The 24,053-nt window shown below is 46.8% G+C and overlaps 5 protein-coding genes across 14 annotated transcripts; 2 read left to right on the top strand and 3 right to left on the bottom strand.

Annotated features, from left to right (window-relative positions):
* The first annotated feature begins 1,395 nt into the window (after positions 1 to 1,395).
* On the top strand, positions 1,396 to 2,186 carry LOC101760428. The gene has a single exon (XM_004969779.3). The coding sequence runs from the start codon at positions 1,407 to 1,409 to the stop codon at positions 2,088 to 2,090; it is 684 nt and encodes a 227-aa protein (XP_004969836.2). The 5' UTR covers positions 1,396 to 1,406; the 3' UTR covers positions 2,091 to 2,186.
* Positions 2,187 to 2,202: 16 nt separating this feature from the next.
* On the bottom strand, positions 2,203 to 4,881 carry LOC101760028 (chaperone protein dnaJ C76, chloroplastic). The gene is made up of 9 exons (XM_004969778.4): positions 4,498 to 4,881; positions 4,089 to 4,217; positions 3,873 to 4,002; positions 3,678 to 3,798; positions 3,432 to 3,513; positions 3,200 to 3,250; positions 2,947 to 2,985; positions 2,715 to 2,808; positions 2,203 to 2,614 (listed from the first exon to the last, which is right to left on the bottom strand). Exons 1-9 carry the CDS (start codon positions 4,747 to 4,749, stop codon positions 2,487 to 2,489), a joined length of 1,026 nt encoding a protein of 341 aa, XP_004969835.1. The 5' UTR covers positions 4,750 to 4,881; the 3' UTR covers positions 2,203 to 2,486.
* A 3,060-nt stretch (positions 4,882 to 7,941) lies between these two features.
* LOC101759626 (probable alpha,alpha-trehalose-phosphate synthase [UDP-forming] 7) lies at positions 7,942 to 12,515 on the bottom strand. Its single transcript, XM_004969777.3, has 3 exons — positions 10,256 to 12,515; positions 8,944 to 9,217; positions 7,942 to 8,664 (listed from the first exon to the last, which is right to left on the bottom strand). The coding sequence occupies exons 1-3, from the start codon at positions 12,280 to 12,282 to the stop codon at positions 8,329 to 8,331; spliced, it is 2,637 nt and encodes an 878-aa protein (XP_004969834.1). The 5' UTR covers positions 12,283 to 12,515; the 3' UTR covers positions 7,942 to 8,328.
* A 2,076-nt stretch (positions 12,516 to 14,591) lies between these two features.
* Positions 14,592 to 18,007, top strand: LOC101758808 (F-box/LRR-repeat protein At4g14103). Of its 10 annotated transcripts, none has more exons than XR_002677972.1 (6): positions 14,592 to 15,739; positions 15,847 to 15,987; positions 16,074 to 16,298; positions 16,401 to 16,494; positions 17,047 to 17,316; positions 17,604 to 18,007. XR_002677972.1 is itself a non-coding variant. In XM_004969776.2 (4 exons), exons 1-4 carry the CDS (start codon positions 14,672 to 14,674, stop codon positions 16,434 to 16,436), a joined length of 1,470 nt encoding a protein of 489 aa, XP_004969833.1. In that variant the 5' UTR covers positions 14,592 to 14,671; the 3' UTR covers positions 16,437 to 17,316. The 10 variants fall into 10 exon arrangements, 2 of the variants coding, with proteins under 2 accessions (XP_004969833.1, XP_004969832.1); XR_002677971.1 differs by having other exon boundaries at positions 16,979 to 17,316; XR_002677970.1 differs by having other exon boundaries at positions 16,074 to 16,494; positions 17,047 to 17,159; positions 17,246 to 17,316.
* Positions 18,008 to 20,705: 2,698 nt separating this feature from the next.
* Positions 20,706 to 23,970, bottom strand: LOC101758397. Its single transcript, XM_004969774.3, has 3 exons — positions 23,651 to 23,970; positions 23,452 to 23,543; positions 20,706 to 23,075 (listed from the first exon to the last, which is right to left on the bottom strand). Exons 1-3 carry the CDS (start codon positions 23,842 to 23,844, stop codon positions 22,987 to 22,989), a joined length of 375 nt encoding a protein of 124 aa, XP_004969831.1. The 5' UTR covers positions 23,845 to 23,970; the 3' UTR covers positions 20,706 to 22,986.
* Positions 23,971 to 24,053: the final 83 nt, after the last annotated feature.

The following is a 24,053-nucleotide window of genomic DNA, read 5'->3' as shown; positions in this document are numbered from 1 at the left end:
CAAGAATTGTACATATACTAGCTAATTGTATAAGAATTGTATATATAAGTATGTAATAGTTAAATTGATTCGTTTAAATACTATATATAGTTTGATTGATTTCATTAATTATAAAAAAACTCTCAACTAACTAAAGGGTTACGTGATGCATGAAATTATAGGCGCCATGCAGGCGCCTGCATGGCGCTGTATACACGCACTTTAGTCCCGATTTGTTAAAGAGGCGACTTTTAGTCCCGGTTTGTAATACCAACCGGGATTAAATGGTCTGTCCCTTTAATCCCGGTTGGTATTACAAATCGGGACTAAAAGAGGGTCTTATATCCCGGTTCAGGGACCCGTGATAAAAGACCGGTCTCTTTTATCTCGACGGATTAATTCCGAATGTATTTTCAGAAGATATGTACCCTACGAACCGGTACTAATACCGAGTTGTGCTTAACTAGGTCGGGCGTGAAGAAAATTACCTTGATCATACGGCAGAAGGTACGGAAGAACAAGGATCTACATTCGGATTCAGCCATTCAGGACACTAGCTAGTAGCGACAAGTGAGAGCACGAGACTTGCCCCCTCCTTTTTTTTTCCTCAAAAGAAAGGATAATCTCCCTTTCTAGCGTATTTTGTGGCATATAGCATATGCTACAAGAATATCCACGAACATCTAATGTAACCATTGGGGGAAAGAAAAGGAAGTAACCGAGTGGAAACACACTGCAAACTGACTACAAAACCGTCTCAAGCGTTGCAAATAACGGGTCAAAACTCAAAACTAACCAGAAAGGCCGAATGAGAAATCGTCCAACCGGATGATGCCGATTTCATTCCATCGTCCTGTGAGCGCGTTCTTTAATTCAGCGCTTGACGCTGTGCAGCTATAAGTAACAGGCGGCGAAAACCTAAGACGTGCAGGGAGCCAGGTAGCAAGCATCCAGTCCTAACTCTTGACCAGAGGTGAATCAGAAAGTGTGATCTGATTAGGACGCCTGCATTACTGGGCTAGTCTTCCATGGCAGTGTTCGCATCTACAGCGCTGCACAGGACGGTCGATCGATCGGCCACTGCCAAAGGAGATTTGCCCAGCGATGCAGCATTGCGGCCTCAAAACTAGTTCCAGCTCTTGTTCGTTCCCATTTATACCATCTTTCGTTTTCTTTCTGTAAAAGGAAGAAATGCCATCCTGCTGCATTTCTGCACCCATGTGCAAGCATGGGCTTCGACAAACGCAGCCCAAAGCCAGCACTGTTTCCAGCCCATGGAGCTTCTGGCTCCGCGTTTCAAAAAAGTGTCCAGTCCAGTCCAGTTCGCTCCGAGGCTGGCAAGAGGCCCCACCGGCCAGCTCCTAAACGACCCAACCCATACCCTGACCTGGAACCCAATCTGGCCTTCCTGAAAAGGCGTGCAAAAGATGGACTTTTTGGTGGACGTCCAGCCATCGGCCATGCTGCACGCGCAGTACGGCAGCGGCACCGAGCCGTTGCGGCACAGGCACCCGACCCAGGTAAAGCTTCCATTTCAAACGGACACGGCCGGCCGGACAGCAAGCTGGAGCTGGCATTCAAGCACAAATCCCCAGCGCTCCCAATATCTTTCTGCAATTCTACTACCAAATCCACAAGATCTATCGTGCTCTACTTCTAGTCTCGCCAGAAACATGGAAGGAGACGACATTTTGGCGACCATGGATTCCCTGTGGTTCTACTCCAGCGTCCTCCTCCAACCACCATCCAAGCACAAGCAGAGCGACTGTGCCGAAGAGCTGCAGCCCAGACAGCAGCAAGCAGATACCCACCACAAGACGACCAGCAGTTCCTCTGATGGTCAGGCTCCCAAAAGCGTCGAGGAGGCAGCGGTGGCAACGGAGCGAAGAGCGGCGGCGGCGACGGAGCGCAGAGCGGCGGCGAGGAGCTTCTGCAGGGACAGGGAGTGGGACGAGCGCATGGTTGCTTGGCAGAAGGAGCAGAGGCGACGGACGCGAGTTGCTGCGGCGGCCCGGTGCTCGCAGGCGCGGATGCCACCGCCCGGAGAAGGCGTGGCCATGAAGGCGCATCTCAGGTCCTGGGCTCACGCTGTCGCTTGCTCCGTCAGATAAGGACTCGAGATTCAGACTCTTGCAGTGTTGTACTTGTATGTCGAATGCCATACCCATTCTTTGCTACATCTCTGAATAAATGCATCTCTCTCTTCATTGCTGTGCTTGCGGATTTTTGTGATTCCGTGCTTCATAGATCATGATTGATTGTAGAGTAGCAAGGTGCCACATTTTTGTGTACAGTTGTTTTGCATCTGGGATCTGAACTCTATGGGTAATCGACCTGAGCTATCACTAACAGAGGATTTACAGGTACAGGATGTGGAATCGAGTGCGAGAGAGCGAATGCTATACAGGCTAGAGCTCTCTGTAAATGATTAGACTATACATTGAGTAAATGTGGGTTAAGTATCGCTGATGCTGGAGTACTGCATAAGATCTCTCATTGCCTTGTTCTCACTCCTTGTTGGGCACTGCCTCTGGAAGTTTGTACGTGGGGGGCTTGTCGGCTCCTTTCCTTGAGTACTCGCGCCACCTCCTCGCTGCAGCCGCTGCTCGCTTTGCTCTCTCCTTTGCCTCCTCTTCTGTTAATGTGTTAGTGGGAGCGTTAAGAAGACACATATAGGTGAAGGATAGAAAACACAAAAAACAAGGGCAATTTCCAAAAACTATGTGTTAGTTTACCGTTTTTCTGGTATCTTGTTGGTGCTCCCCAGATATCACTCCATGAGCCGCCCTTACTGGAATCATCCTGGCTCACCCGCCTTCTCACCTTTTCCTGCAAGAGGCATACAAGTTCAGAAGAATGTGCAAGCAGTCAATATGTGAATAATCAGAAATTTCTGATCCTGAAAATTTTGTTAATAGCATTTTCATGTGTATCAATGAAAGTTGTATATCAAACAGAGAATTATACCAGCACTTTGGCTTGTCTCTTCTCCCAGCGTGAACTTGCCTGACAAAGTGAAAAGGAAGAAAGATAAATAAAACAGGTTAACAAGATGTAAGAAAGTTGTGCCTTGATTTCTAGCTTTGAAATTAAGTTTACTATAAATATCATCTTCATGAGGTCATTGCATTTGCAACAAAAACAATGACCATGTTTAGTATCGGTGAATGGTGATAGGTGATCCATTTGTAAACCAAAAAAAATGTGAAGTAGAGATTACCATACGGAACACATCAATTGAACCTCCCATTCCAGCAAGCATCAATCCAACCTGATAAAATGGAAAAAAAATCATATATTAGTACAGTACAGACAAGGTAGGATAACATCCGTAGTTTGTTTCAACATAGAAGGTTTTGGTTACTTGGTTCTATTGTTAACTTAGCTACATTCAAAATATTAATCTTGCAAACATGATCAGGCCATCAAAATTATTAGAAAGAAATTCTTACGTTTACTCTCTCTACTCTGCGCATTTCATCCTCAAGTAGTGAAAGTTGTGCAGCTGAAGTCCAATGAATGCAGTCAACTGGACTGAACATAAATGAAAGTTCATCAAAACAATAACAGGAGTCATAATATTTGCATAACGGGAAAATCATTTGCCCCACTTTGCACCAAATTTTCAGTAAGGTTTCTTGGATAATTGATAGATTAACAAACAAAAAGCAAAGTAAAAAGGACTCTGGCATTAGTACCAGCTCTCAATAGCTTCTTCAATCAGTTTTATGTCGCCTGATTGGTCGTAAACTCTTGCCCTTCCAAAATCTTCCTCAATTTGAAAGACCTTAGAGCACACATTAGCACAGTTTTTGCATCCTGCAGAGATGTGGGCAGAACATAATTAAATTGATTCCAAATAAAATTTATGTTCAGGGCAAAGTCATCAATACCTATGCAGCTAAACTCATCGACAAAAACATGATCCCTGGGTGCATTGTCATCCAAGAAAGGGTTGGTTGCAGTCGCAGCGTATCCGTGGATCTCATCATATACTGCTCGTTGGATGGGATCGGTAAGCACCTGCTTTCATATGCACATATTAACTTTACTGACAAAATTGTAATGAAGCTCCATATAAAATGGTAGGATTTCTTTTAGGATTTTACCGTGTAGACCTCGTTGATAAACATGCAGAAATTCGTGACATCAGGGTCATTCCCACTGAGATCAGGATGGCATGACTTCATACAATTATAGTAAGCTTTCTTGATTTGCTTCGGTGTGGCATCTGGCATCTGAAAACACGCAAGAACTGTAACTTCTAAATGTTCTACAGTATTTTCATGGATGCAACAAACTACCTCCAGTACACAGTGTGCTTCTTTTGCCTAACCATTTGAAATTGCTGCCATGATGAATTGATGATAGGAGCAATCTAGTTTCAGAGTAAGAAGAAAAGGACTGCTTGTTTTTCCACGTCTACAAACTAGACAAACTGCAAGAATCAAATAGGCACTCCTACTTGCTAATTAATACAAACTGCAAAATAGAAAGCTTTCAAGATGAAATACCCACCACACCAAGAACAGCGTAATAATCCTCAGCGACGCCCCCCTCCGAGCTGCGGGACTCCGCCGCCACCGCTTCCACCCTCAAGCCCGTCCTTCCCCGCGTCCTACGACACCGGCGCCGGTCTCGTCTTCCGGCCCCGGCCAATCCCGTGATGGCATATCGCTGTGGGCTGCCGGAGCAGGGGACTGCCGTTGAGGCCGCATGGAACTTGGTGACGGAGTCCGCGAGCAGCGGCGGGGAGAGGAGAGGAGCCATCGGATGAGGCGGCAGCGTGTATTTTGATCTGGCTCCGGCGGCGAGAGAGGGAGGAGGAGAAGGCGGTGTGGATCCTGTGGGGTTCTCCTGCTCTGTTTTCCGGTCCGTTTTCTTGGCGCCCTGAGTTTGTTTTGGTTTTTCTCCGCCACTCCTCTCCCGCGATTTTTCTCTGCCGTATAGCAATATCCACCTTGCCTATGACCACATTTTGTGCTGCAGCCCTTAAACTTTCTTCATGACATATCCAACAGCGACTTGTCCACTAACGTAGACAGATTGAGAATTTGAGATTGAAGAATGTTGGGGACTGGGAGAAATGGAACAAATCTTACGATAGAACAAACCTAAGTATGGCATAGCCGGTGATCTTCGGCGTTGGAGTTGTAAGTTGTAACTAGGGGGACAACACACAAAGGCCCAGAGTCCAACCGCCTAAACAAGCACGGGATTCGCCCATGCATTTGCAAACCTTACACCTGATATGTTTTCCTGTGCAAACGAGTACAAAAAAGAAAGATGTGGGGACTATAATATTTTACAAGACAAACTGTTATTTTCGATCTTTTAAATCTTTTTTCTAGAATCAATTGTAAGGTGACTTGTAGAAGATCTCATATAGCACTACAAAACGAGTACCAAATTCAGCAGCACCTAACATTTGTCCCTCAGAATCAAGTGAACAAAAAAGAATGAATACTGTCCTACTAAAGGAAAGGTAAGGAACAAAAAATTGTCCATAGTCACAAACACCTAGCATTTGTCGTATGTCACAGTGAAAGGCTATAACGAAAAATCATGATTTCATTCAGTTTGTTGATAAGATTGGACCTGTAAGGTGCAATATGCATATTTTCTTGCCCGAAATTGTGGAGGGGAAGAAGATTCGGCTGGGCCCCAGTGAAGAGATAGTAGCATTTCGTATTATTTATGACAATGACATGGATTGTTGAGAATATTGTGGGCAATGATAAAATCTCTACCTTGTTATTATAGTGACCTGTCATCCTCATTGCCTCCACTTTTACATTTTATCTTCCAGAGTGGGCCCATAAACGTCGAGTAAAAATCATAGAATGAGCACGTGGGTCCTGTTGTTTTTGCCGCATGTTGTGCACCACAGACAACACTTTGCCTTGAAGCCAAACAAAAATCCATTTCTGTTCTTTTGGAGGATATTGTGAAAATGCCCAATTACATGGATCATTATGGATAAGAGGGCACAGCCTCAGCTGAAAAATTCAGGAAGTGTCTTTTTCCATCAGGTAGCAGCTGATGCATTATTGGTAACACAGAGCACTGCCAGGAAACCAATCATTTAACAAAGCTGAAATAGCACAATACTAAGCCTGACAGGCATTAGTACATCACTACATCAGCCACTAGGAGGACAATGCCATCGTCCACACGCCCCCGTTTGGAATCCTCTGCTCGTCAATTGCTTGTTTAGTACTCCCTCCCTCATGTATCGAGCACACTAGGTAAAGGCAAGTAAACTCTCTGAAGTCTGAATTGTGATCAGTTCGTTAGGACTTTGCTCTTGCTGAACTTTGAATCTGGCAAGTTGACTAAGGGATTGTTTATTTGAGCTGCAGCTTTGAGATTTTTTGAAAAGCTGACGATGATTTTTGTTCTGAAAAGCTAACAGTAACTTTTATAAGATGTGTTTTCTGAGTTTTTCAGCTTTCCATATAAACTCGATTTTTCTGAACTTTTGGCTTTCCGGAAGCTGCACAAGAAATTCGTTGTTTGTTTGAGTTTCTAGCTTTTCACTATGAGAAGTTGTCCGGAAACTCAAACAAACAAGACCTAAGACGAGCCACGGACATGGTTTCCATTGCAGTCCACTCCGTTAGCTGTTCATCTCCTACAATCCCACCAGTGTCGAAACTGATGACCTAAAACCAAATCTCACGCATACAGACCTAATGCCCGAAAGCCCTTGTGACATGTTCACGTCAGCAGCACCAGCTTCAAGTGCTTCTGAAAAAAAAAACAAAGGGACCAGCTTCAGGGCTTCAGGTGGTGCGAGCATAAACAACAACGACGTAGCCCGTAGACGGCGGTACCGGCAGGCAGTGGCAGACATGCTGCAATAGAATTTGACGGGGCCGTTCCGGAAAAGTTCGGCCAGCCAGAATACTCCCACGCGCGGCGCCGGCGCTGCCAGTTGCGCCGGAATACACGGGAAGCGAGGGATTCTCCTATGCTATGTTATGTGCGCCGCGCGCGCGTTCTACGTCATACATGGCGGGTTTCGCGGCCCAATCGGCTCGCGTCTCCGCGTAGCTCTACCGATTCCTAGGTGGCAGGGCGGCGGCGCCGACCTAACGCAACGCGCGGCGCCATCTCATCTCCTGACCAACACCAACCTGGCATCGTGGGAGTGAGATCACTGCCGGCACTTCCACTCCCACCACGGTCCACAGACCACAGTGCCCAACAATATTATCTTCGCCTCCGATCAGTTGGCTTCCGAGCTCATCTTAAGCCAACTCGGCCTCCGAACCAATCGACCCCAAGTCATCTCAGCCAACTTGGCACGACAGGGAAGGGAGCTAGCAATGCAGCGGCACGGGCGGGTGCTCCTTGCTCTGTGCCTGCTCCTCTGCTGCGCGTCGTGCCAAGGGCGCGCGTCCCCGGGGACGATGGGCGAAGGCGGGGCCGTGCGCTTCGGAGCTGGCGCGGCGCGGCGAGTGTCTCCGGCCGGCGGCCGTGGGTTAGCAGTGGTGCTGATGCACAAGCTACCGGAGGAGGGCCTTCCACTTCCGGTGAGCGGCGGCGCAAGGGCCGAGCGGCTGCTGCGGTCCGTGCCGAGCCCTGGCGTTGGGCACTAGCTACTCCATACGTTTAGCTAGCTGGGATTCCTCTGGCTGCAGGAAAGCTTGCGCATTGACTGCGTATGTTTCTTTCTTTCTATTTCTGTATTCCATAGTACGTTTTTCAAGTGAGTTTTGCCACTCTGCCCAGCAGTTGAAGTTGATCCTTCAACTGATCCTGGAAGTAGATACGCCCCACCGGGCCACCCCTTTAATTTTCGTTGCACCATGGTTGATATTCGATTCCCTAAACCCGTTTCCAGTTTCTATCTGTTCAACTGAAGTTTCTGCGATAAACCGAGAAGCAGCGTCTTTCAGGAACTTGTACATGTTTCTACTTGCATTGTTTTCCACTGAAAAGACAGTTAAGATGGTATGCACCAGCAGTAGGCTTAATCCCGGTCACCTACTAATTTCAGCTTATATTCTATAAACTCGCGGAAATACTCCAATCTTCCATACTGTACCTGATACCAAGCAAAAAGAAGTCAAAGGATTCTGCCATGGATTCTTCCCTCCAGGCACATTTTTTTCCTATCTAGACATAACATGAAAATTACTCTAGCACTACCATACGGCAAAATGGAAAACAAAGCAGAAAATAGAGAAACAACTAGGTTATTGACATGATCCAACTATCCGGGTATTGCTAATGTTTCACTCTGCCAAACTAAATCGGCTTCAGTTTTAGTCAGAAGACTTGCTGGTGGCAGTTTCGCACCAGCTAAGCAATCCGACGTCTCCACGACATCTGATGCCCTCATCATGCTTGCTCCAGTGTCAACGGTCCCTCTTCCTCAGTTGCTTCCGGTGAACCAGAACCAGCCTCCTCGGATGCATCAGCAAGTGCCTCAAGCATGTTCAGAACATCATTAGCATCATCCAAATAGTAAATAGCCTTGCTTGGTTTTTGGCCGACTGTGCAGGCATACAACGAGGTTTGGGGATCAACCATGCTCCTCCTCATGATATCAGAAATCTGTTCAAACATATCCTCATCTGACCTATCGTCACCAATGCAGAGAACAAAATCTGCTTGCCTTCCCTTCTCCATGAGAGTTGAAAGGATCTTCTCTGCAACAAATCCTTTGCTGACTGCCTGCAGTTCAACAAGCATGGATTCAAACCAGGGTAGCAAGTAACTAAACTGCTGCTAAAGACATCATTTTCAATACAAAACCAGACGAGAATTTGATGACCAATCAAATAGGTTTTAGGAAGTTAGGAAAACACATATTTATTGTGGCCTGTATGTCATAGACATCATAGTAGATTATATCAAGTTTAACACCAGCATCAGGTAAACAGGAGAAACACTAATAAACTATTAGAGAGTACTATGCAAAGTATATTAATGTTATTTGGAGAGTTCCAGTACCTGAGGTTTAACTTCTACAATATGTTGACCGCTCTTTACAGAGACTGGCTCATTGGCAAGGACACTTTCCAAATGATCTAGCATTTCTTTCGCTTGTGAAGATCCAAAACCAGGGTCAGCGTCTTGGTGATGCCAAACCAAAGCACTCTCTTTGGTTTCAATATATGAACCATCAGTTGCCTCTGTGTACAGTTTCATTACTGGCTCAGCCATATGCATCCATCCAAATTCTGAGGTCGGATTTTGTATTTGCCATTGTTCGTCTCTGGTCCACCTGCAGACATAAGAAACTGTTGAGATATGTCCCAAACTTCCTAAAGAAATCCCAATGTTTGCCATTACTTCAATTTTACAATATTCAAAAGAATTATATAAAACCATCAAAGACGACAGAGTTTGGGAGTGTTTATCCACTTGCTGTCCATTTGCAGTCTACTTTATCTCCCAGGCGGGGTAACTGCACCCGGTTATTGCCAATAGCCCAACTATCAATCAGACCTGGTAGTGTGCTCATGCTTGATTGAGCCATAAAAAACAAATTGTCTCTAAAATAATCCTACCAAATTGGTGATATGTCAAGCTTTTTCAGTTATATGGAAGTGTTGTAAGGATGCAGATATAAAATATCGATGCAAGGGGTTATACATAAACATTTTATTGATGATCAGCACATTCATGATTCATGGATCATGTGTAAGAGCATAGTTGTCAGCCAAATAATTACAGCGTCTTTAAAACTATATCATTGCAAATCCTAAACATACCAATATCATAAGCAGGCTGCCCTGTTGAACATTTTTACACTAAAATACGTGATGGTCACTGCCCACATAGTTCTTGAAATGGAAACACCCTCATTGCCAACATGTCAACCATCAGAACAAATTATACATTGCACTTCAAGTAGAATGCATCAGGAACACACTATCAGCATCATACAGATAATGCAAGTGAATTTCTTATCTTTCTAGTATAAGAACATGTTGTCATGCCAAACTCATCCAAAACGTCATCAGTACATATAAGCATTTTTAGGCACATGTACTGATGAATCAGTGATGTCTTAGACGAGTTTAGCATGACAACATGTTCATGAACCATCTATACCACAATGCTGTTTCATCTAAAGGGTTTTCACAAAGTAATCGCTAACATGAAAAAAAAAACCCCTCTATTCACTTTCTTTTAAGAGAGCTGCATTCATTCACATCAGCAGTTGGAAAATGAATACCAGACATATACTAAGACAAAAGGGCAATGAAAGACACTGAGGAACTGTAACAGAGTCATGAAAACTATGTAAAGACTATACCTCATAAAGTAGCCATGTTCAGCAGCAATGCCAAGCTCTGGGCAAGGGTAAAACCATTTTTCAAGGCTATCCCTTCCTCTTCCACTTACAATAAAAACAACATTCTTCTTATCAGCACACAGGGTATTCATCATGCTAACAACAGTTTCATTTGGAGTCTTGTTCATTGTAGTTTGTGGTATTAGAGTTCCGTCATAGTCCAGTAGTATGACCCTGCTCTTTGACTTCTTGTAATCCGCAACAATAGAATCCACTGTAAGCTTTTTGAAATTCCGGTCAAGAGCAACCACTCTAAATCCAAATCCTAGTCCAACACCCCAGCATCTTCTCCTAAAATGGTCCCTACAGCTTCTCTCGAAATCATGAATAAAGCTCTTAGACCAATAGGCAACATCGTGTGAGCTGACATACCGATAATGCTTCTCATGTCGCAGTTGCTTCTCATTATCTGATAAAGCAATGGACTCATTCATTGCCTCTGCTGTTGACTCTATGTTCCAGGGGTTTACCCGAATTGCTCCACTCAATGATGGTGAGCAACCAATGAATTCTGAGACGACAAGCATACTCTTGCCCCTCGGTCTATCATCCCCAGAACCATCCAAACCTGGAGCTCCCTGCCTACACACGATGTATTCATAAGGTGTAAGGTTCATCCCATCCCTGACTGCAGTGACAACGACACACTCTGCGATGGTGTAATAAGCCATCCTCTCGACACTCGACAGTGTCCTATTGACAAGCACGACAGGACTATATCCAGGCCGTCCAAATTGTTCATTGATCCTCTTGCAACTCACTTCAATCTCGGCCTGCAGTTCTTCCAGATCTTTCCTGCTGCCGCCTTTTGGGTTTGCAATCTGCACCAACACTGCTCGGCCCTGCCATTTCGGGTGCGTCTTCAGCATCTGTTCAAATGCAAGAATCTTCAGATCAATCCCCTTGAATATATCCATATCATCCACACCAAGCAAGACAGTCTTCCTATCGAATTGGTTCCGGAGCTCCGCGACCTGCCGCTCGAGATCAGGTTGCTGGAGCAGTGACTGCAGCTGCACAGTGTTTATCCCAACAGGCATGATCTTTATCCCCACGGTGCGTCCAAAGTAATCGAGCCCAATGTATCCCCTCTTGGATTGGTACTCGATCCCGAGCATGCGGCTGCAGCAGGAGAGGAAATGCCGGGCGTAATCGAAGGTGTGGAAGCCAATCAGATCGCAGTTGAGGAGCGATTTCAGGATCTCATCGCGGACGGGGAGGGAACGGTAGAGCTCCGACGAAGGGAACGGGCTGTGGAGGAAGAATCCGATGCGGAGGCGGTTGAATCTGCGGCGCAGGAATGACGGGAGGGCCAGGAGGTGGTAGTCGTGGATCCAGACGTAGTCGTCCTCGGGGTTGAGGACCTCGATGACGCGCTGGGAGAAGAGCTTGTTGGTGAGGACGTAGGCCTCCCACTGGGAGCGGTCGAAGCGGCCGCCGTGGTCCGGGGAGAAGGGGAGCATGTAGTGGAAGAGCGGCCAGAGCATCTGCTTACAGAACCCGTGGTAGAACCGGTCGCAGATGTCCTTGGGGAGGAAGGCCGGGACGCAGCGGAATCGCTCGAGGAGCGCCTGCGCGACGTCGTCCTGCTCGGCGGGCGGCACGTCGGCGCGGAGGGAGCCGACGTAGAGGACCTCCATGTCGTCGGGGAGGCCGTCGCGGAGGTGGAAGAGGAGCGAGTCCTCGTCCCAGCTGAAGGTCCACCCGCGGCCGTCGGGGCGGCGCTCCCCGCGCACGGGGAGCGTGTTGGCGACGACGATGAGGCGGTCACCGGCGAGCGAGGACTGCACGTCGGAGGCGACGCTGCCCGCGCGCTCCTCGTCGAGTTCCACCAGCGTCCCGGGCGTCGTCATCGTCCGCTGCATCCGCCTCGCCCGGGGCGGGCGGCCCCCGCCCCCTCCCCCTCCGCCGCCGCCGCCGCCGTAGTCGAGGGCGGAGAGGTTGCCATTGGCGAGATCGAGCAGGTTGGTGTAGGATCGTGAGAACATGGCGGGGGATCGGACGAGACGCGCCCCAGATTTCTCCCCCCGATTCCGCCTCGATCTGGACTGCTCGGTCGATCGGCTTATCGCGACGGAGAGAGATCACCGCGGAGCGGGGAGGAAGGGAAGAGGGGGTGCGGGGCAACGACACGCCGGCAACCAGGTGCGGTGCGGTGCGGGGGCTAAAGATTAGCGGCTGGGTGCGCGCCCCGCGCACATGAGGGGAGGGAGGGGGTAGTACGTACGAGATGTGTGTGTGGGGTGTGCGTTGGAATTGGAAAGCGGCACCACCCCCACTGCCGCGGGGATAAGGTCGGCGCCACGCTACGTCCACCCGGACCACGCATCCCCAAGCCGGGCTTGGGCTCCACGCACCCCACCCGCTGCGAAGCGCGGACGACGTGCGCCGGGGCCCGCATGCCACGATGTGCCCGCGTTGCTGCCGCTCCGGCCGGGCCGAGGCGCCTGACGCGGACAAAAGCCGATGCGGCCGTGGCCTGTGGCGCCAGCTGTTTGTTGGAGCAGTGCCGGCCGCGGGTACCGGCCGCTCACGGGGATCCCAGTCTGCGCCGGTGGGCTACGCCTGCCTACTTGGCACCGGCGCACCGCACTTTGGCGCTGAGCGGTGGCGCTCGGCTGTCGGCATGAATGCGGCGGGTGCCGGGTAGCAGATCGAGGAGTGCCGGAGGAAAATGGGCCCTTTGGAGGATGGACGGAAGCAGCACCAGCAATGGAATTGGGAATCCGCTCGGTCCAATCATGCAGGGCAGCACATGCTTTTCTGCGTTTTAAAAAAATAAAAGATACCATTTCTGCACGCTGATCCTGTTTATTGGTTTTTTTGGTTGTTCGCGAATGGCAGGCGGGGCCTACAGGGAAGAAGGTTGTCCTGGTAGAACAATGAATGGTAGCGGATGATTGGCACTTTGGCAGGACCGCAGGAGCGATCTCTCTCTCTCCTCGGGCGTGGGCCCAAACACCAGTGGGCACTGCCTTGGCCGTCCACGCTCGTGCTTGACTGACTGACTGAGGCTGACATGGATTATGGGCCGTTCGTGCGCATCTTTTTTTTTTCCAGGACGTTCGTCAGCATCCAGTCTGCTTTTCCTTCCGCTCCTATTCTTCCCAATCTTCCTTCCGCTCCTATTCTTCCCAATCTCTTCTCTTGTACATCCACATAGATTGGAGTCCATGATTTGACAATGTGTTACTACATTAAACATTTGCTAATGATGGATTAATTAGGCTTAATAGATTCGTCTCGCCGTTTAGTCTCCACTTATGTAATGGGTTTTCTAAATAGTCTACGTTTAATACTCCTAATTAGTATCTAAACATTCGATGTAACACGTACTAAAAATAAGTCAGTGGAAGCAAACGTCCCAGTTTATTTAAACTCAATCTCATTCGTGCTGCTATCCAAACACGGCATAAAGTAGGTGTACTCTAATTATACTTTGATTGGTAACATTTGTAAAAGTATATTATTTGAAACCACACTCTTTCCATTCATTTTTAGAGTAGATGTACTTTGACCATCTAATATCACATTCTGGTCACCGATCAGTTCAATAATATTTGAATTATGTGCCGTGAAACTTTAAACTTGTACCTACGAAATGAAGGAACAGCCTAATGATATTTAATAGTTATCATAAACATAAAGTTATACAAAGAATGGTTTGTAGATCAACTTGGGCTACTAAAAACGACCACAGCGGGAGGGCTGCGTTTCATATGTACTAGTTATAATATAATGTTAACCTCACATATATGATCTTTCTAGCAATTGATGCTCTAGACTAAGGATGCCTAATAAATTAGAGGAAAGTTAAATAGAATCACCTAACATTTCTCTATATTTTTCTATATGTAGTATACACGTGTTAATACAATTCTTATAAACTTTATTGGACTTAGTTCTTTTTCGTTAAAACTTAATTTTTTTTAATTAAGATAAAATTCAAAACATGTCGAAGATGTTACTCCCTCCATCCCAATAAGAATGCATTTCTGAACGGAGGGAGTACATATTATAGAAATACATTATATGATGAAACTAGTAGCAATAGGCTATGAATCTATATAGTTGCTATAAGTTATCGATGGTTAAAGTTAAGCTAAAAAACGATTTATGACACAGCAAAATGGACTTTTTGGTGAGAGCGACCTGCACAACCTTGATGAGCGCTTTCCATGTCCACGAGAACAGAAGACTTGTGAGCACGTCCATCCTCGATGGTCCACTTCGCGTACACGTGTAAAACTAGAGTCGACACGATCAAAGCCGAGGAACGGCCGATTGCTTAACACGCTCCATTCCTCCCTTCCCAGTTCACACGCCGCCTTCTTCACGCACAGCGGCACAGGCATACGCTAGGAAACCGAACAGGCAATGTGTTGCCTGAGCCCTTCACCTTCCGCCTCCGCGACCTCGTCGCGGCGGGGTCAGATCGTCGCCTCGGAGTGGCCGCCGGGTTCGTCGAGCGGCTCGAACCCGCCCTCCGATGGCCCGCCGCCTTCGCCAGATCCGCCGCCCCAGGCCGTCGGCACCGACGACGAGGAATTCGGCGGCAGGCCGGCCAAACGCGCTCGCCCGGAGTCCGGCTGCGGGGATGGGGTTTGCACCGCGGATCGGCCGGCCGGGGACGGCAGGGATCGGATCAGCGATCTCCCGGACGCCGTTCTTCTGTCCGTCCTCTCCTTCGTCCCCCTCCGCGATGCCGGGCGGACGGCGGTTCTCTCGTCGCGGTGGCGCGGCCTGTTCAACCAATCCCTCCTCGACTTCAACGCGTGCCAGCCGTTCCCGCCGGAGGAAGGCCGCGGCTGCGACTGGTTCATCCGCGCGGTCACGGGCATCCTCGCCGCTCGGCCGCGCACCCCCATCCGGAGCTTCCGCTTCGTCATGTACGGGAGGGGCTTCGACGGCCGCCTGGGCGTCGTCGACCGCTGGTTCCGCGCCCTCGCCCGTCACCGCCTGCGAGAATTGGACGTCGACATGTTCTACGCGGCCCCCATGCCGACGCTCCCGGGGTCCCTTCTCAAGCTCGCCTCCCTCGAAACCCTCAAATTGTTTTACTGCAGATTTCCCAATGCCGGATCGGCGCCGGCGCCGCGCCTCCCCGCCCTCAAGATACTGGACCTATCCAATGTGAACGTGTCCCAGGAATCCCTGCAGGCTATCCTGTCCCACTGCACTTCCCTGGAGTGCGTGAAGCTCAAGAACATCACGGGAGTGGACAAGATTTCCCTTCGGTCCAAGAGCTTGGCGCGCCTGTACGGTGACTTCGGCGACTTGAAAGAGCTCGTCGTTGAGGACGCACCAAACCTCAAAGAATTGGTGGGGATCGGTTTGCCGAGCGGCAAGGCGAAGGTGAAGATCGTCTTCGCGCCCACGCTGCTGGTGCTGGGATACCTGGGGATCAGCGTCCGCCCACTCGTGCTGCATGATACCGTGTTTGATGTAATGCTTTTCCTCTTCTGCTGGTCACAGCTCTGATCATTTCGGATGATATTGCTCTGAAATGGTTCTGACTTCTTAATTCTGCTATCATGTTCCGAATATTACAGGGAGGGATCGTGCAGCTCAGGACACTGATGCACAGTGTCAAGACTCTGGCCATCCTAGTGCCCTTCTCCGAGAAGGGATACACCGTCTTCGTTGCTCAATTGCTCAAATGTTTCCCCCGTCTTGAGGCACTCCACATCGAGGTAATATTACGGTTGCGCTTAACTGCTTACCGGCCTCTGATGTGTCTAAATCCTGATTATGTGTTCATCACGCTTTATCTGTGCAGCCTAATAAACGTTCCATTTCCCGGCGGGTTAATGTTGAAGAATGGGACACTGCAAATTCTATTCAGTGTATTGAGCATTCCATCAACAGAGTGGTCTTTGAGTGTTTTGGAGGGGAAGACTGCCAGTGGGGGTTTCTGACCTTTCTGCTTGGGATGGCAAGAGCTCTGAAGCTTGTAGAGCTCTACTGTTGGACTGGCAAGGATTGGGCCAGTGACCAGATAGAGGTACTGAACCCTAAAAATAGAGCCTCCCCGGATGCCGAGATCCAGTTTTTCAGACTTTGTAAGCCGATCAGTGATCTTTATTTGTGCCACTGCTGCACTCAGCGATGCCAGAAGGAAAACAGAGTTGCTCTGATATAAGCTGATCAAGCTTCACATGCTGAATTCTGAGGATGATTTGAAGCAGCAGAAGAATCAGGTGCTGTTACTGTCCCGATCTTGCTTGCAATTTCAGGTGTCAACTGAAGCTTTCTAATTCCGTCCAGGGTGCACAAGTTGTGATATTTACATCTGAAGTACGAGGAACTGTTTATTTATTAGTTAGCGACAGGATAACAATGTGTGCAGGTTGCAGACTGCCAGCCTAGCAAGTAGAAGGCTAGTTCCTTGTTGCCCTGGTTGGATGTGTATCAACTAGCAAGTAAGATAGCCATGATTTAGCATTTATGAATGAAATAAGATAGCTTGTAGTCTTGTACATATAGGGGTAATATCTATATCCATGAAATTGCTGTCAATTGCATGAGAGTATTTAGCTTTGAGCACCAGGCTCTTTTGACTCAATGTTGTCAGGTCACCATTTTAATACTCCCCAGGTTTCTTCAGCTTGTATATCATTGTTTCTGGTCACCTTTCAATAATTCAGTTAGTTCGTCCAATATGGTCTTTGTTTGCTATTTCAGTAACTGTCATCATCTCAGCAGTCGATTCTCTGTTCGTGGATTACAAATCTTTTTTTCTGAAAGAACAGCATGACATTCAGCATCAAGTCAAACTCCATGGAGCATAGTATACTCATGTTCCCGTCCAGATCTGTGTGTATGACAATATGATCCACTGCCAAATTGAGATCATCTATACAATGTAAGGTATCTTCGTTTCGAACCCATCTCATCTTTTGGGAATGTCTGTGATCTCTATGGCCTCCCTGTCACGCCATGCTCTGGCAGTGCACGGTTCTGGAGCGCGTCAGGATGTATAGCGGCCAGCAGACAGTGGTGGATCTTGGATTTAATCACAGGTACGCCGAAAACAAAATCTTATGCAAGTTCGATAAATTCAAAGATTAAGCTAGAAACAATAACAAATCACAATATAAATAGTTCAAAATATAGTATAAAAAGAACTTACAATATTACTTATCTGCTTTGTTTACCCGCCGCTTTTTGAATGACATGAATGTCTTGATTATATCTTCTTCATTCACTTGGAAGAAAATATCTCGCTCAATGAATGTAACTAGACAATCATCCAAAACCCTATCACCTAACTTATTCCTTGACTTTATTTTCTCTTTAACCATTGCAGAAAATACCCTTTCAACACTCGTTGTTGCCACTGGTAAAAGCAATATCAATTTGAGAAGCAAGTAAACCATATCATACACTTTGTGCCTTCGTATTTGAACAAGCTTAACTGAGAGATCAACGATGCTGTCTGGACCCTTGAAGCTATCATCTCGTCGCATGTCATCAATATAATTATCAAGTTGCAATTCAAGTTTTAGCAAATCATTGTTGGAGAAGTCCTTAGGATAAAATTCAGCCAATCTGCGTACCTTCTGTGCATCAAATGAAGCAAATGAATTGGAAGGACTGAAGGCTGACATACACGAAAGTAGCTCCATATTGATCTCATCAAACCGATTATCAAGCTCTTGACTAATTTGATCAATGACACCAATATATACTTCTCTTCTAAAATGATCATCATCTGTTTGGTTTCGGGCACGGGCATACCTTGCTGATTTTCCATACGACACATAATCACCATCCATAATAGGAACTTCAACATCATGTTTACTGCAAAAAGAAGTGACCCTCTCAAGGAAGTGGTCCCAACCATCAGACCTTAACTGTTGTATTTTGTTCTTTGCCACATTAACAAGGGAGATTGCATTAAGAATATCTTGATCCCTTCTCTGCAAACACTCGGATAACTCATTTGTGTATCCAAGAATAACAAACATTAAGTGCACAAAGAAAATGAACTCAAAAGTTTCAAATGCTCCAAGCACAAAATGTATCTTTGTCCAATCATTCTTATGTGAAATATCATCACCAAGATCAATGAGCACATCATGGATTGAGGATTACATTGTAATGATGCTGCATATAGTTTTGGAATAAGAGCCCCATCAAGTTTCACCAGGCCTAGGCAAACTCATCTCTTGATTTAATTCACTCCCTGATTCAAGCTCACCACACTCAAGTGCTTTCTGATATTCTCAAGCCTAGCAGTTCGAAGCATACCATGACGGTTGCAAGAAACTCCAATAATATTCAATAAGATAGATACTTGATCAAAGAAGCTCTTACAATCAGTATTTCTCTTAGCAACAGAAACAAGAACTAGTTGGAGTTGATGTGCAAAGCAATGAATATAATACGCAGAAGGTGATTCTTGCATGATCAATGTTTTTAGCCCTTTAATATCTCCTTTCATATTGCTGGCTCCATCATAACCTTGACCTCTAATTTGAGTCATAGTCAATCAATGACTAAAAAGTAAACCCTCAATAGCTTCCTTAAGTGATAAAGAGGTAGTGTCATCTACGTGAACAACTCCAATAAAGTGTTCACAAGGCCTTCCAAGTTTATCAACATAACGCAAGCAAAGCGCTAGTTGTTATTTATGTGATATGTCACTGGACTCATCAGCTAAAATTGCATAGGTCTCATCATCAAGTTCTTCAATTATTTTCTTTCTAGTTTCTATGGCACAACAATGAATAATTTGCTTTTGTATCTCTGGGCTAGTTAAGGTGCAATTACCTGGAGCATTATTCTAGACATACTTGTTCACTTCATCACTATTTCCCGCAAGAAACTTCAAAAGTTCAATGAAATTTCCTCTGTTGCTTGACTCTTCATTTTCATCATGTCCACGAAATGTCAATCCTTGATGCAAAAGAAACTTGATACATCTAAGTGAATATGTCAACCTTTTCTTATAAAGACGAAGATCCTCATCAGTCCACTTCTCAATGTGATAATCAATTGCTACCTTGGGATTTCTAAAAGCAATGTATCTCTCCTGAGCTGCATTGTGTGCCATAGAACTACTATGTTTGAGAAGTGCTTTGTTTTCTATATTCCAATTATTCCATCCTCCAATAATAAATGTATTTGACCCAGCACCCTTCTTGAACAAGTAGCATATAAAGCAAAACGCAGAATCCTTCTTGATACTATATTCAAGCCACTCATGATTATACATCCATACATAATTGAATTGGCGATCCCTACCTCCAAATTTTCTTGATCGAAAATCATAATTAACATGTTTGAATCGGCCTTTAATAATATATGCTCTTCGAATTGCATCTTGATCATTAACATGATAACTTTCAATGGGCTGCCTTTCACCTGGATCATGTGGAAGGCGATTGATGTCATAAACTGGCGGCTATGATGCGGGTGGTTACAGTGGTGGAGGCGAGGGCATAGGATTCGCGATTTCTTCAACTACTACTCTATCTTGCTCCTGATTCTGTTCTTCCACAAAAGTTTCAACTGGAGATGGGATAGTGTTTGAAGCAGCAGTTGTTGATGCCTTCTTTGTTGCATGTTTCTGAAAAAGAGATGCAATATCTCCGTCTCTCTTCATAATCCAACTGTTCTGAAAAAATAATGTCTATGTAACGTAAGTACAACAATTAACTAGACATTATAGCAAAACAAACATGTAACGATAGAATCATATTTTAAATTTTCGGGTAGAAAACTTACAAACTACAGTCTCACACAATATTAATTTAAGAATGTTGATGGATTGATGGTCCGTTCAATAAACTCACAAACTAAAATAAAAAAATACTTACATAAATAAATAAAAATATTTAAGAATATAAGTCTTTTCAAATAAGAAAAAATAGAAGATAGATTCATCTTAAACCTCCTTGTGGCTTGTGGACGATGAGAAGTTTTCCTTGTGGACGATCAAAAGTTTTCGCGCAACGGCACAAAATCCCCCACGCAGTTGCGCACTTGTGCAGACGCGCTGGCCCGCGAAGGACGGGAGGAGACCTGGTGGCGGACTGGCGGGCGGAGGACTGGGAGGAGTTGTGGCGGCGCCTCCGCCGTGGAGGGATCGTCGTTCGTCGAGACGTGGAGTCTGATGCAACAAAACGTGGGCCAATCTTGTACAGGCAGGCACACAGTCCGCACACAAGTTGCAACCGGGGGCCAAAAGCTGGGCCTGGGCATCGTCTGCCAATCTTGCATGTTGCATCGTCTCCTCTGCTGGGTCTGGGCAAAGTGGCAGAGGACCAGGGGACCACAAGAGGAATCGTCGTTGTACCAGGATGTACCCGTGCTGCATGCTGGGCCCCAGCACGGCATACCCTGTAGCTCCGCCTATGCTAATTAGTATCTAAACGTTCGATGTGACCGGAACTTTAATCCGTGAAATCAAAGAACTGATACCTGCTTCCTCTTCTTCAGGGTTCAGCTGGTGTGTAATCATTGGGAAATTTTTCACCATGAGTGGTACAAGAGAAAGTACTACAATGAAATCTATGAGGTCTGAGATTAGGGTGTTAGAGTTAGGTGGTTTGGTTTGCCTAAATGTATCGTAATCCGATTACACCTGGTAAGCAATAACGTTCCGGCCGTTTGTTTCTAACAACCCGTAAACAGTTAACAGCGTAATCAAATCTCAGCCTATACAAATCTCCTACCGCTGCTGCTACTCCATAATCAGAAAAGGGCTGCGGTGCCGCCCAGCTCGAGATGAAACAAGATGCCAGGCCGCGCATGTCGCCGCCGCCTGAGGCACTGACCACGTTGCTCTGGCCTCTTCAAGTCACCTCCGCCGCCGTCGGCAGTGGCCGGTGACGCCGCGGCGAGGACGCCGGCCGCTACCTCCTCCACCTCATCCTTCTCTGCTTTCTTCTCGACGTGTCACCACCGATGACCATGCTGCTCTGGCTTAGCGACCTCTTCGTGTCATCTCCGCCAGTGGCGACAGCTGCCGGCGATGCAACAACGATGATGTCGGCCACTGCTTCCTCCGCCTCATTCCCATCTGCTTTCTTTTTGATGCACCGCCGCTGATGATCCAGCTTCTGCTCGAGGTCGACCTCCTCCTCGAAGCTCCATTTCCTCGTGGCCACAGCATACTGGAAGGCTAGGCTATTGGTCTGTGAGCATCCTGGAAGCTCTGTTTCCCCAGTGAGCAGTGGGCACACGACAGAGATAGAGAACAGCAGGCCTGACCAGCAAGATGCAAGGAGATAAACGGGGAACGAGATGAAGATGGCAGGTGGGTGGTTAGAGATGCAGGTTTACATTCCCTTTACAGCGTGCGAACCAAACAAAGCGAGCCATCTGTTTCATTGTTAACGTTACCGCTGGTTTCTGATTACATTTGTGTTTGTGTTTGCGTTACATTTTTTGAACCAAACAGCAGCTTAATGTTAACGGTTCTGATTATTTTTGTGCTTTTAGGTAGGGCACTGGTTTGTGTTTCTCAGTTGCCATGTAGCCTGAAAGGTCACGTGTGATGTTACTTCTATGTAGTTCATCTTATTAGCTGCTAAGTTCTGCTTTGTTAGCATCGGTAGATGCTTCCTAAGGATTATTTAAACATTGATACTTATGTTTTGTTATAAGGTCATGTATTTTATTTTTTTGGTCATCAGCAGCACTTAGAAAATGTTGGGGAACCAGACCATCAGTGGTACAAAGAGGAAGCAATGTTATCAGCTTCTATAAGGTTTTAACTCTCACAAATCTTGTTTTGGGTGGTCAGAGTATCATCTATTTTGGCTGGGGGTTGCTTGATGCCTCTATTTGCCATCTGACCTGCAGTAACGAAATCAGTGATATATTTCTTCATCCCTGATGATTGTTCATTATTCGTCCCTTAAAAGAAATCTTATTGCACCGCACTCTGCAATGCTAAATAGGAGCACGGCTGGTTTTCAGATTCCTAATGGTGCGGGTGTAGGCGTGGAGCCACCTGCCTGGCTGGTTACGCTCATCTGTTTGAAGGCTTGAATAATCTCTTTTATACCATGCTGAAGGCGACCGAACCAATAATATTAAGCAGGTTAGTGCATCATAAGGCTCAAGGGACAAGGGGGATTGGATCATTGGAATATGAAGTTGGGTTGCGTTATGAGTGCGAGCCAGCTTCATGTAATGTTGGGTGCTAGAAAATGCGAGCTATTTTGCGAATGATTGCAAAGGTAAAATAACCTTGAAAGGGGGTCAGGCGAGCCGACACTGGGCGATGGTGAGGTGGTGACCATGGCCATAGGAACACACGAGGAGGATATATAACACTAGGGACAGATCTTAAAAAGCAGCAGGGCAGCCGCCCGATGATTAGTAGGCTTCCAGGATATTACTCTTATCATCTGTTTGAAGGCTTGAATAGTATTTTTTATACCATGCTGAAGGCGACCGAACCAATAAGACAATTAAGCAGGTTAGTGCATCATAAGCCTCAAGGGACAAGGGGGATTCGATCAAAGGAATATGAAGCTGTTTTCTTTTTTTCAGGGTACGATATCCATGAGATTGATTTGCTAGGTAAATTTCATTTCAGGAGATCTGAGATGAGAAGAGGATAAAAGTCTACTCCAAACTTCACAGAAGATGTTTCAGATCGTGAAAAGGGGACAAATGAGCTGGTATGCTGCAAACGTGGGCTCGCAATCCAATCCAAAGCTTCATTTGATCCTTCAGACATTCTCTTCGAAGAAACGAGGCAATCGGCCGTCCCCCTCAATACCGTACGTCTCGTCCTTCAAGACCGCGACGCCGTCCTTCTCTGTAACACATCGAAACAAAAAAAAAGGGCAACCCGGAAGATGACTCGTAAGATGCGTCACGGAGCTCTGAACTGGATGTATTAACCATATGCAGGCCATGTTTAGTTACTCCCAACTTCCAACTTTGACACTATGCAAAAAGAAGATTCCCCATCACATCAAACTTGCGGTACATGCATGGAGTACTAAATGTAGATGAAATTAAAAAGTAATTGCACAGTTTTGTTGTACTTTACGAGACGAATCTTTTGAGCCTAATTAGTCAATATTTGGACAATAATTCACAAATACAAACGAAACGCTACAGTGTGCTACAGTGCTGTAACAGTAATTTGGCACCTCCCAAATTGGCCAACTAAACAAGGCCGCACTCACTTGACAGTCGAGCGGCGTGCTCCGGTGCCAGGCGCGCCGCGAAGCCGACACCGCTGTAGTGGTAGATCAGCGCGCCCTTCGCCTCCGCCGCGCTGCAACAGAACAATCAGGGGGTCGGTCAGTGCTCGTGAGGTCTTAGGCTCTTAGCTGGTGCAGGCATGGGCGTGGCCGCGTGCCGGCGCCGGCGTGTCACAGCGACCTTCCGACGACGGAAGCGAGCAAGCCGAGGTCGTAGTCCGGGGAGTCGAAGTAGTCGGCGCGGCTGACGAAGACAACGTAGACGCTGGGGCCGTGCTCGTCGGCGCCGGACGGGGCCAGAGCGGAGGACATGGCGGCCGGCGAGAAGATGAGCAGCAGCAGCAGTGGAAGCGCAGCTGCGGGAGCTATCTTCATGGCCGAGCTGGGCTGCGTTGGCAAACCTGGAAAGGAAGAGCGAGTCGACTAGCACGTTTTCGGGCGCTGACGCTTTACCTGTTTAGGTTTGTTCCTTGTGCTCATATTGCTGCGGCATTGGCTTGTTCGGTTACAAATGGAACATTTATTGATGGTACTTCATAACATTCGTAAGCGTTGGAACTGTGTGTTACTTTACTTGAAACATA

This window comes from Setaria italica, chromosome V, assembly GCF_000263155.2.
Source record: "Setaria italica strain Yugu1 chromosome V, Setaria_italica_v2.0, whole genome shotgun sequence".
NCBI lineage: Eukaryota > Viridiplantae > Streptophyta > Magnoliopsida > Poales > Poaceae > Setaria > Setaria italica.
This window is presented reverse-complemented; position numbering and strand designations above follow the sequence as displayed.

What these genes read in the sequence shown, in the direction of transcription:
- LOC101760428 (XM_004969779.3), top strand. Translation starts at nt 1,407, where the DNA reads ATGGACTTTTTGGTGGACGTCCAGCCATCGGCCATGCTGCACGCGCAG.
- LOC101760028 (XM_004969778.4), bottom strand. Translation starts at nt 4,749, where the DNA reads ATGGCTCCTCTCCTCTCCCCGCCGCTGCTCGCGGACTCCGTCACCAAG. An exon ending in ATTACGCTGTTCTTGGTGTG is followed by an intron (nt 4,218 to 4,497) that starts GTGGGTATTTCA and finishes GCGTGTTTTCAG; the next exon opens with ATGCCAGATGCCACACCGAA. An exon ending in CGATGAGTTTAGCTGCATAG is followed by an intron (nt 3,799 to 3,872) that starts GTATTGATGACT and finishes ACATCTCTGCAG; the next exon opens with GATGCAAAAACTGTGCTAAT.
- LOC101759626 (XM_004969777.3), bottom strand. Translation starts at nt 12,282, where the DNA reads ATGTTCTCACGATCCTACACCAACCTGCTCGATCTCGCCAATGGCAAC. An exon ending in GAACATGGCTACTTTATGAG is followed by an intron (nt 9,218 to 10,255) that starts GTATAGTCTTTA and finishes TTATGTCTGCAG; the next exon opens with GTGGACCAGAGACGAACAAT. An exon ending in TTGTAGAAGTTAAACCTCAG is followed by an intron (nt 8,665 to 8,943) that starts GTACTGGAACTC and finishes GTTGAACTGCAG; the next exon opens with GCAGTCAGCAAAGGATTTGT.
- LOC101758808 (XM_004969775.2), top strand. Translation starts at nt 14,672, where the DNA reads ATGTGTTGCCTGAGCCCTTCACCTTCCGCCTCCGCGACCTCGTCGCGG. An exon ending in TGCATGATACCGTGTTTGAT is followed by an intron (nt 15,740 to 15,846) that starts GTAATGCTTTTC and finishes CGAATATTACAG; the next exon opens with GGAGGGATCGTGCAGCTCAG. An exon ending in TTGAGGCACTCCACATCGAG is followed by an intron (nt 15,988 to 16,073) that starts GTAATATTACGG and finishes TTATCTGTGCAG; the next exon opens with CCTAATAAACGTTCCATTTC.
- LOC101758397 (XM_004969774.3), bottom strand. Translation starts at nt 23,844, where the DNA reads ATGAAGATAGCTCCCGCAGCTGCGCTTCCACTGCTGCTGCTGCTCATC. An exon ending in CTCGCTTCCGTCGTCGGAAG is followed by an intron (nt 23,544 to 23,650) that starts GTCGCTGTGACA and finishes GTTCTGTTGCAG; the next exon opens with CGCGGCGGAGGCGAAGGGCG. An exon ending in GCACGCCGCTCGACTGTCAA is followed by an intron (nt 23,076 to 23,451) that starts GTGAGTGCGGCC and finishes GATGTGTTACAG; the next exon opens with AGAAGGACGGCGTCGCGGTC.